Source organism: Lissotriton helveticus, chromosome 1_1 (assembly GCF_964261635.1).
Source record: "Lissotriton helveticus chromosome 1_1, aLisHel1.1, whole genome shotgun sequence".
NCBI classification, from domain to species: Eukaryota; Metazoa; Chordata; class Amphibia; order Caudata; family Salamandridae; genus Lissotriton; species Lissotriton helveticus.
In genome coordinates, this window is record NC_136057.1 from 1,460,569,008 (window position 1) to 1,460,581,493 (window position 12,486).

General features: G+C 41.1%; 1 protein-coding gene across 5 annotated transcripts in view; it reads left to right on the forward strand.

The window, feature by feature from the left end:
* The window catches only part of LOC144827899 (breast cancer anti-estrogen resistance protein 3 homolog), a 167,561-nt gene that overhangs the window by 114,442 nt on the left and 40,633 nt on the right, over window positions 1-12,486 (forward strand). For all 5 annotated transcript variants that reach the window (XM_078686064.1, XM_078686078.1, XM_078686071.1 and 2 more), the window contains exon 4: window positions 1,462-1,556. In XM_078686064.1, the coding sequence (XP_078542190.1) occupies window positions 1,462-1,556 (95 nt within the window). The remainder of the gene's footprint in view (window positions 1-1,461; window positions 1,557-12,486) is intronic.

Sequence of the window (12,486 nt, forward strand, 5' to 3'; positions counted from 1 at the left end):
CATCCAGACACTTATACATCCACTCAAGACATATTTTAACTTTACAGAAAAATACAGTCACTGGATGTTGTCATCAGTGATGTCATCAGTGATGTCATTTGAGATGTCATCAGTGATGTCATCAGTGATGTCACTGACCATGTCATGAATGATGTAATATGTGACATGATCAGCAGTGGATTGCGGGTGCGCGATATATAGTTAGTGCAACTAACTATATATGGAATTTCAATGGTTTTGTGTGAGTAAAATAAGGTTTTTTAAATGCTAATTCCTAACTATATATGGTCTATAACCTATGGTTTTTTCAGTGAATATATATATATATATATATATATATAAAATCAATAATGGGCTTACTCTTTGGTGTCTGTATGAACCTCCCCTTGCCTGAACCCCTCTTTAATTTTACCTAACCCCCTCCCATTTTGTAATAAGTATTCCCCATTTTGCCACCAGTCCCATAAAGGTTTACTACTAAAACTATGCTCACGAGTGGGGAAATCCCCGCACAGAGGTGGAGGACTCAGGTTAGTGAATAGTATTTTGCAGTACCTGAGCAGTTCTAATACTGTGTACTCTACAAAAAGGTTTGTGAATAGGCCAAAGTATAACAGGAAAACCTGGGCTGAAATCCTGGCCTTCATGCTAGGACAAATTGCGTGATCATAGGAAACCTGCAAAGAAACGACTGTTTTGCTTGCACATGTGGTAATGTATACTAAGAAATATTTTTATTCTCTGAAAAAATCTGTTTAGAAATTACAATTTTTAAACAAACGTTACTCAATGTAATGATAGACTGAAACACAACTGTCAAGAATAAGGAACTGTTTTATCTTAGTTTTATGAAATGTTGCCATGTTTTGATGCTCTATGAGGTGTGAGTTATATCATGGTTAGGCCAGTGATTTGCTTTTAGGGCCCAGCACGATCTTTGGCTCGCCTGTGGTTCAGTTCTGCGTAACAATTTGCTGGCTCGACCCCTCTATTTAGAACATATCCCTGCAGTGCTCCTCGGCCTTCAGCCCCTACCTCTTGCTGTCCCAGTTCTGGCACAGCTCTACCAGTGCACCTCTGTACGTAAGGTACATTGTGCTGTTCTAACACTGGGACCCACACGACATTCTGCACTGTACCTGTTCAACATATCCTGCTATTTGAGTACCCATACACAGCTCTAGACATTCCTACTCAACTATGAACTGCTGCAACTGCTGCCATTCCAGAGTCTGGACTCACACACAGCTCTGCCAGTCCACATCTGCTCTTACAATAGTACAATACACACACCGTTCTGACTCCTTAACCCAACCTGACACACTTGCCCCCTGAGATCCATTGTAACTCTGAACCGGCTTTAGTTCACAATCACGGTGTACATTTTCCTAGAAATCCAACTAATATTAAATGCTAAACTAAAACTGCCAGGGACCTGACATCTATCTGTTCTCTCCACAGAACCAAAGAAAAAAGTGGAAGTCAACCTGCGAACTTGGACACTGTTGGGAGGAGACCATCTTTATACACAGCGCAGTCTGACAGCAACCTGTTAGGTGAGACTGTCTCTACATCACAATGTTCTAACACGTGTCAAAAAGTACATAACTTACACTTCATCACTACAAAACATTAAAAACACTTAGGGGCCAATTCCGATCTCGTTCGGAAGGGCTCCAAATCGGGTTTGGCATTAGCGGGTCAGATTCGGAGGCTGAATTCCCGTCCGGTTCATACACGGGTCTGGACGACTAAGTACGATGCGAACAAGCGCGAAATCTCCGTCCGAATCGTTTCCGGGTCTGAACCGCTCTGTACGTCTCAGTCGTAAGCTAACCGTGGCTCGCAATGGAGCCGAATTCCGACTGAGCCAGTATGATGCTTGATTCTGACAGCCAGATCAAGTCGGAGCTTCCGGCTCACAATAGCTCCCGGAGCTAGACTTTGGGAGTCCAGATCGGACCCCCTGTTACCCGCAGCCTTACGGTTCAGACACCGGGGGGAGACCCATGGATCTCCCCAACACAGGCAGATATGGCACCAACGCGTACCCCCTGTAGGGGGCGCACTTGTCCGGAGCGTACCCATTCAGTCAATGGGAGCCCATGTACGCGTTGTACGACCCGCTCCCATTGACTTCAATGGGAGTCCGACCAAAACAAGTCCGACAGCATACGGCCGCATCGTACTCGCTCATTCGGACTGCAGAAGTCCAGATTGGTCGGAAAACACCCCGGATCCGGCTCGGTCGGAGTGATTTCCGACCCAGATCGGCATCGGCCCTTAAATATTTTTCTGTGCCTCAACCCCCAGGCCCCAGTAGAATTCATGCTGAAGGCCCGCTCACCCTGGGAACCCCCTTCTTGTGCATCATCCTTAGGAGTAGCAGTGTGGAAGAGAGATCAATGGGTCTACTCAATACTTGCAACAGGGTCTGGACTATGTTGAACAACTCTATATCATGTGGAAGAAGTCACTTGTGTCCAGATGGCAGCTAGTGTACTTGGAAAGGGGCCCTGTCCATCTTTCAAAGCCATTTGAGTGTATAGTAGATTCTGTGCAGATATTTAATTTGGATTAAGAGCAGTCTGGATGAGATGGTCAGCTTTCAAGAGGCCATTGACCCTTTTCTCTTGTCCACTTGCTCGACTGAAGCCAGGTCCTTCTCCACCGCAATCGTAGAGCCTTGAAAAAGTCTGTGGTATTGGACGCAAGGGTTCGGTACTCCCACAAAATCCATCCTTTACCCAGTTAGTAAATTACTCTTCTGGCCTAAATCAGGTTAACTTCCAGAAATGCCTTTACATCTGCTTGATAAACCTCCAGCACGGGTCCTAATTGGGGATAGTTATGAAACTAGGACTTAATTTAACTTTAAATTCTTCATGCAGAGCCATGAACGACTTCACTCAATCCCTTTCCCAGATTTCACTTAGGGCCAGATATACAACCTATTTCAGCGGTCGCAATTGGGAAATCATCCCATTTGTGACCGCTAAATAGGTCTGTGCAGTGTACAAACCCTATTGCCAAGGGCTTCTCATCCTAATATCAAGTCACACTTCTATGTACTCGCAAAGGGGACTGGCAGCGAAAATATTTTTTAAGAGCAGGCAGTGTTCCCACGGACCACTGCCTACTCTTAAAAAATAAAACAGAAACATTTCATTTTTCTTTTTTAAATGCATTCTTTTTTCCTTTAGGGAAAAAGGGGCTGCATTTAAAAAAAAAAAAAAGGTTCACAGAATCGATGTCATAGATATCAATGTAAAAAATATTGAGTAAAAAATATAGACAACAAAAATATCGACTCCTATACTTATTAAACAGGTAAGCCCAAAAATATTGACTAAAAATATAGATGTGTAAAATATTGACTTTTATATAAATATAAAATAATATATATTAAATATTAAATGTCATTTTAACAAGATAAAATAGATGTAATATACATATGGCTGGGCGTAGTTCGGGAAGTAGCGCTACGCGTAGCTACGCGAAGTGCACTTCGCACTTCGCACTACGCGAGCTACGCGTAGCATTACGCGAACTGCGTAGTACCCTGTTCGCACTGTGCAAGATTTCAATGATTGCACAGTGTGGAGAAGCATCCAGCATTGTGCAATCATTGAAAACGGCATCTTGCACAGTGCGAGCTGTAGTTTTCTGCCGCTCAAGTACATTTTTACTCGAGCGGCAGCTTTCTCAATGCGGACTGGTAGTTTCTCATCACGAGCGGTCGCGAGCATACATGACCACTCGCAATGAGAAACCTGACCTCCCCGCGTTGAGAATCTCGCCAGGAGGTTTATTTTCCACGCTCGCGATCGCCAACTTGACGTTGAGGACCGCAAGCAAGCAAAAAATGACTGCTGCACTACGCTATGTGTGTTTGCACTGTGCTGCGTGCAGTTCGCGTAGTGTGAAGTGGCACAAACTACGCCAGCGTAGCGCTTTGCCCAGGGTTCATTTTAATAGAACATAACAACTACACTTAACCCCTCCCACTCTTATGACGGAACCGCTCCGTCATGGCCCTCGGGTGGGCTGTGCTGGTGACGGAGCGGTTCCGTCATGGCCCGCTCGCCGCGCCTGCGTGGTGCTGATTTCGCGCCTGCGCTGACGTTCTAAAGAACGGGCGGGGCCATGACGGAACTGCTCCGTCACAAGCACAGCCCACCCGAGGGCCATGACGGAGCGAATCCGTCATAAGCGTCGGAGCGCCGCGCGGCTGCCCCACCCCCTTAGCCCCGCGGCGGAATTGCTGCTGCAGAGAAAGGGTAAATAAGAAAAGGTAAACATACAAACATAATTATTTATACATATATATTTACTTTAAAACAATTAATAAACTATTATTTTTCCTTTGTTAAAAGTTTAAAATTATATAAAAAATAAAAACCTACATCAATGATTTAAAATATAAAAAAGCAAAAATCTATATTAAATTAAAACATTAAACTATTAAATAATTTAACTTAGATTTCACAATACAATCAGTGCAACAGTAGGGAAAGTGTTGGATAGCGGAGGGGTAAAATTTACTATTCCCGCGCAAGTGAGTGCAACAGTAGGGAAAGTGTTGGATAGCGGAGAGTCAAAAATTACTATTCACACACCAACATAAAAAAAGAAATATTACAAATTATGAAAAATTATAAAAATAAATAAATAATATTTTAGAAATTGAAATAAATATATAACATATTATAAAATTAATGACATATAACAAATACCTAAAAACATTATATAAAGTTAAATAATAAATACATTAAAACAAATTTTAACTAGAAAATATTTACTAACAAAAACATGAATTACTATATAACTGTTTTTTTTCTTCCTACCCTATAACACCACACCCATAGCAACACACTTCAACATTTTTAATTACATTTAGTTCCATAATTAACATAATTAATAATCAATTCAAAAAATATTGTTACAAAAAAAAATAATAAACATGAATTAACTATACATACTTTAACACTATAATGTCCACAACACAAACCTAAATTAAACTATAAAATAATAAAACACAATTAAAACGTATTTTTTAAATTAAAAACCATTACTTTAAACAACTAATTATAAAGTAATTAAAATTGATTTAATTCCCACCACACAACAAAATAGTTACCCAAAATAAATATCAAATAATTAACATTAACAACTATATATTAATTAATTAAATGCAAATTACTTCCCATCCATTACCCCTATAAACATCACAACCACACTGAAAATTAATTACCCAATTGCCATAATACATTTTGAATTAATTTAATTAATATCAATTAACAAATAATTATTAATGAAAAACAAACTGCATAACACCCTTTACCCCTATAAAACCCAAAACACGCACCTAAAATTAATTACTCAATTACCATAATTATTTACCAATTAATTATTATAATTAATTAACAAGCAATTAATCAATTAAAAATAAATGACTTCCCACCCTTTACACCTGTAAACACCAGAACACACACCTAAAATTAACTACACAATTACCATAATTAATTACAAATTAAATAATTATTATTAATAAAAACTAATTATTAATTAATTAATAATAAATTACTTTACACATTTAACGCTATAACATCTCACTTAAACAAATATTAATAAATAAAAAATGATCAATTAATTTAATATAATTAAATTAGTTCCCACCCTATTCACCTATAAATCCACATACTGCTAGGAAACTAAAAAAGCAAAATAAAATAAAAATAACTACTAAAAATGTAACACATATATTAAAAATACAAACAATTCTTATACAAAAAAAACATACATCTCATACATTTAAAACATATACTAAAATACATAACCCTTATTTAAAAATCGATATTTAACAATTCGATATTTTTAAAATCGATATTACTCACTTTAAGTCGATATTCTTGACCACAATATTCTTGCTGTCAATATTTCTGAACCACGATATTTCAGACTCTATATTTGTGTAACCTGATATTTTAAACTCAATATTCTGTCTCACACCAAAAAAAACTATTTTATTTATAAAGCAGTCACAGACATTTGTTGACCCCAGCAGGCCACACTCCTTGTGAGTGCTGGCCATTCACAATGGGGTCGCAAATTGCGACCTGCCTCATGAATATTAATGAGACAGGTCATTTGCGACCCCATTGGGAATTGCAAACAGTGTATGAGACACTGTTATACATTCCATTTTGCGAGTTGCAATACGTCCCAATTAGTTACTCGCAAAATGGAATGGTCGTACATCTGGCCCCAACTTTTGAAATCCCTTTGCAATCTCAGGCCTCAAATAACCGCAGTCTGGCTGCCTGTGGAAACCATGTCTCTTTTATTATGGTGTTCGTTATGTCAGTCTGCCATTCTGCCCAATCTAGGGGACAGCTTGGTGCAAGTCATCTAGAACTACTCTAGTCATGGAGGTTAAAATCATGGGGACTGAGGATCCGTAAAGAAGCCCTGAAGTATCAGGTCTGTTCCCAAACAACCATTTATTGGCAGTGGCCAGTTGTGATGCCTAGTAGAGGCGTATGTGTGCCAGTGCTAGCCCTCTGTCAAACAGTGATTGGATACATTTATCAAATTTGTCAAACACAGTTCTTGGTTGTTTACTTGCCTATAGTAAACAGTGTGCGTGCATATGCCTGCACTGGGTTGAAGAAACGTGGAGGGATTTCATACCGGTAAAGCTGAAGAACATAATGCCCCCATTACAAGTTGCCCAGTTAATTGCTTTATGTGTGGTTACTTCTATTACCACACATATTGCTATTAGGAGATTGGCAGCTAGCACCGCACCCCCACAGCTTTCTCCCGTTGAATTCCAAAAGGGCTAACACGCCCAAATTTAGCAGGGTTCTGATTGGTCTGAGAACCATAGTTCGGTGCGCACACAGGGGCTGGCGGGCTGTGCATTTTCTTCACCCAGGCTGTAATACAGCCTGGGTGGAGAACATGCAGAGTGCGCCTAACACTTTGGCCGGCCCGAGATGGCTGGCCAAAGCGCCATGCGCACTTTAGGTGCTGCCACCACTCATACCCCTGTGACGCGTGGGAAGCCTAGCCCCACCTGCCTGACTTCAGCTGTAAGCTGATTACAATTACTTTTACGATTGGGGAAAGGAGTTGGCCTAATGGCTAAGGAGGTCGCCCTTGAATCTGGGGAACTGGGTTTGAGTCTCGGTAATGACGCTGAACATCCTGTGATTCTGGCAAATCACTTAATCTCCTCGTGCCTAACAAAAAATGAATGCATCCTCATGTAATGCAACTGGTGCTATATAAATCGCTCTGATACCCGATTTGGGTCAAGTTTGCGTTATATAAGACTGTAAAAATTAAATAAATAAAAAAACATAAAATGAGAATAACAAACGTTATTATCATTTTATTTTTTGTATTCCACTTGCAGCTGAAGCAGTGGGGCAACGCTTCTTTACCTTAGTGGAGAAGCTGCTACTGGAGCAAATTCATAATTTACAGTTATTTATTGAGCCCATTAAATTCTGACCCAGCGGATTCAGCCAGTTGTTATAGCTTCTAATAAATAATAGCCAAAACACTAGACCACACTTAACAAGGGCAAAAGAATTTTGTGGAGCAAGATCATTTTATATAACACCACCTTACCAACGATAGTAATCCTTAGTCTGTTCCAACCCTGTATGTCCATGTTTATCACTCCATTGGTTGCCAACATTGCTCGGGTTCGACTGCAATGTTAATGAAAAGGCATTCAAAGCTAATGGTTTCTAAGCATAGCTTGGTTTGCCAGCTCGCCACTGTCACTTCAATTGGCACAGTTCATCTCCAGATTGGAGGCCTTTCCATAGACCCTGAGGATTTCCATCAGTTTCTCCCCCTCCATCACTAGTAGAGCTAAAAGAGAAGCTTGTCATCCGCATATAAGGATATGCGGTCCTTGATACTCCTCATTGGAAACCCTGTACCAACACACCACTTTGAACACAAGTTGAAAGAGACACCATAATCGGAGGGTAAACATCATTTACCACGAATCCTTTTCCCCGCAGGGGTTGTAATAATGCATACCATTACTCCGCAAGTTGGAAAACAACTTGCGGAGTGGGCAGAAGGTGTTGGATTTACAATCCAACACCTTCCCTACCGTTGCACATACTGGAGTTGGAATAGTAAATTATACAATTCCAACATCCAGGCCCCCCACCCTCCGAGCAAGTCGTTGTTAAGATTTGCGGGGTAATGGTATGCGTTGTTACAACGCGGTCGTTGTAATGACCGCGTTGTAATTCCACGCGGGGGAAAATCATGTGGAATAAAGTGGCATATTCTAATCAGAGAGAATAGCACATGAGGAAATAGGCATCCCTCCCTGATGCCCGGCTGTATTTGAAAGGAACTGGATGGAATGATCGATGAAAAGTCCCTTCTTCCCAATTGATTATATATGTTGTTTATGCACGTTTTTTCAAATTATTTTTTAATGATACTTTAAAAAAATATATTAGTGCTCCTTTCGCCCTGCTAAATCTCAGTGGAGACACTGCTACATACTTCAAATAAGTCTCTGATCTGTATTAAGGGCACACACCATTTAAATTTCAAAATGTATTCTGAACACAAAATTGTAATTTCCATGATTAGGTAATAATTCTTCATTTGTAATGATTAGTAGTCTGTGTTTTTCATTTACTTTATTTTAAGTTCCCAAACATTCTCAACCATGTTCCTGACACATTTCAGGATGAAAATCACATCTTTCAGGGTATTATGTAAAATGAGTCATCTAATAGAGACTTCTAGCTGCAGATTCCTTACAATTGAATATTCCTAGGCGGCAGACTGGATTCGGAAGATTGCCTTGCAGGACCCCTGCACGCCGGTAGGTGGAGTTGTTCAGCTCTGCATCGGCAGCATCTATTCCAGAAGCGATTTGCACGATACCTGTATAGGTACTTCCTTGGTGCGCTGACGTCAGTTACTTTCACAAATTTCCATGCCAGGGGTGCGAAGCTAAGATGAGAACTGACCACTGGTGTGGAAAAGACTAAGGCCTTGAAAAGGGTGGCCCTTACACACCTGAACCGGGTCGCAGAATGGGGAGGATGGGAGGGTCAGTAAGGAATCTGCAGCTCTATAGAGTCTCTACCAAATAAGACGTTAGGTAAGTAACTTGTTCATCAGATAGAGACTTCTAGCCGCAGATCCCTTACCTTTGAGTAGTTACCCAAGCACTACCGCCCAGGAGGTGGGTCTGCAAACCCGATCAGACCAAAAAGTCCTGCAGGACTGAACAGGTGAAGTGCCCGTCACAACGGACCTGACTGTCCAAGCAATAACAGTTTGTCCATTGGTGCAGTGATGCCAATGTCACTGCCTGACAGATGTCCAGGAGAGGAACGCCTCGCTCTAAAGCAGTAGTCACACCCTTGCTTCGGTAGTGTTCATTCTTATCAGTAGAAGTATGAACAAAAGATTATCATTTGCTTGCTTTTGAATTTTGAATGAACGGTTGATACTGTATTTTTTATTTAAGTTTTAGAACAATTGATACAAATCTATCATAATAGATAATTGATAGCAGGCCCTTCAGAGATATATGATAAAAATGTAATTGGCTTGAATTAAATACCAAGGAACCCCCCCCCTGCGCTCTCTCCATCCCGCGTTTCAACCCAAAAAGAGTCGACCATCACACTAATGTAACTTAACACAAGGGAGCACCTTCGCCACGCCCACTGACAATGTTTAATGCATCCTTATGGTTCAGGTGTCACTCAAAAGGATGCAGGGCAGTTCGTACATTCTTTGGCAGCTCATCCACCCCCTGCTACCGGCCCTACAGCACCTGAAAAGGGTTACACCACCCAGATCATCAAAACCAGGACCAATAGTGGTAAGCAAGTGATGCCTCAAAGTTGCTCCTTAATCACCACGCCATGCTCTTAAAAAAAAGAGTGCACAATATAATCTCCCTCTAAAGGGTGCAGTTACTCAGCTCCAAAAAGTTGTCTTTGCCTGGCCAGCCCTTGCAGAGCGGGGCGTTATGGGTTGTCATGAGTCATTCGTAATTAACATTACCAGCAGCCAACGATCAAAACAATGCTTATTCGAATATTTTTCGATTCACCACTAGATGGCAGGATGACACAGCGTGTGAATCTAAAAAAAGGTTAACTGCTGCACTAACATGTTTTTTTTAGGTCGAAGCCTACAGTCTGGTTTGCTAAAGACGTTCAGAAAGATTCCATGGGGAATGCATGCCACCCCTTGCTTACCACTGGCTTTGTGGTTCGCAACTCACGTTTTCTGGCTTTTTATTTGCTGACTTTATTTGTTTTAGGCTATCCAGTTTCAGTTTGTCCCTCCCAAGGAGCAAAACCTTTTCACACTACATCTCCTTGTATTCTTCCACGAGTGCTCCTTTCTGTAAACAGATCTGTAAATCTTCTTCTTGTTTTGTTACATTTGCTGTTCATTCAAAGACAGAGGTCAAATGCTGGGCTCTGTCTTCCAAGGGAGCTTGGTGTTTGCTTTTCTTTCTCTGGCTTCAAAGTGAGAGGATTTATGTGACAATCTTGCAGGTTACTGGGAGTAGAGGAATGTTTTTTTATAGCACACAGCATTTAAATGAACTCTGCACGTATTTCAGAATATATCGAAATTAGCACAACTGAAGCATATTTTTTGTTAATTCTGAAGTGTTAATATGATCAAAACAAATCAATGCACTAGGTGATGCCATTTCCACACATTATCGTTTGTGCGATGTATAGTTTTATTAGTAAAACTGTATATCTGCACAAATGTAATGGTTATTTCAATTGAAAATGTGTTGTCTGTAATGGCAGTGTTCTAGCACACCATGCATACTCCACTCCACTTTACTCTACGCTACACAACTCCACTTTATACCACACTGGACTCTGTGCCACTGCACTGTACTCAACTCTGCAGCACTCCACTTTACGCCACTTTACTCTACGTCTCTCTACTCTGCACCACTCTACTCTATGCCAATGCACTCTATGCCACTGCACTCTTCGCCACTGAACTCCACACCACTGCACTCTACATCACACCATCTAGGCCATGCCACTCTACTCTGCACAACACCACTAGACGCTGCTCTGCACTCTACACCAGTGCGCTCTATGCCAATACGTCAATGCCCTCAACTCTGTACCACTCCACTCTATGCCCCTGCACTCTGTCAATCCACTGTATGCCACTCTAATCTACTTTGCACCACTGCACTCTATGCTATGCACTGTACACCACTTTACGCCATTACTCTACACAACTCTACTCTACACCACTGCAATCTACCCTGCACCACTCCATTCTATGCCACTTCACTCTAACCTGCACCACTCAAGTCTACGCCCCTTCACTCTACTCTGAAACAGTCTACTCTATGCCTCTATACTCCACTCTGCGCCACTGCACTCCACGCCACTGCACTCTAATCTGCACCACCATAGTCTACGCTACTGCTCTCTATGCCACTCTATTCTGCACCACTGCACTCTATGCCAATGCACTGTATGCCACTCTTTACTGCACTCTACGTCACTGCACTCTGCAGCACTCCATTCTATGCCACTATATGCTACTCTGTACCATTCTACGCCACTGCACACTATGCCACTCTACTCTGCACCATTGCACCTTACTCAACTGTATTCTACTCCACTGCACTCTGTGCCACTCTACTCAGCACCACTGCAGTTTACGCCATTGCATTTTACTATACACCCCTCTAATCTAAACCAATGCTTCCTACGAAGCTACATTGTACGCCACTTAATTCTTTGCCTCTGTACTCTATGCCACTATATTCTGTAACAATCTACGCCTATGCACTCTACATGAGTCCACTCTACTCTACACCACTGCACTCTACTCAGCACCACTCCACTCTACTCTGCCCCACTGTATTCAATGCCATTGCACTCTACACCATTCTACTCTAATCCACTTCACTCTATGCCAATACACTCTACACCACTGAACTCTATGACACTCTACTCTGAAACACTGCACTCTATGCCACTGAACTCTACACCACTCTACTCTGCGCTACTGCATTGTATGCCATGAAACTCTAGGCCTCTGCAATCTACGCCACTATACTTTACTCTGAATCACTCTATGCCAGTGGTTCTTAAACTGTGATCCAAGGACCCCTGGGAATCTACAAGCATTATTCAAGAGGTCCACGACTGTGTTACAAAATTAAATAATATTGAAATCAATACAATACAATTAAAAGAAGATACACAAATAAAGTAGCAAGATTGAAAATATTATAATACTTTTTCTAAATTTGATTGCAAATTAAACTAAATATTTCAATATTTAATTATTTGTTTGGTGAATGCTTGTTTTTGTATTTTTGTGTATTGTTTTGATGTTCAAATCATGCAAAATGCTTAGACCAGGGGTCCCTACCTTCCAGAAATGACTTAGAAGGAATCCTCAGATTCCAGT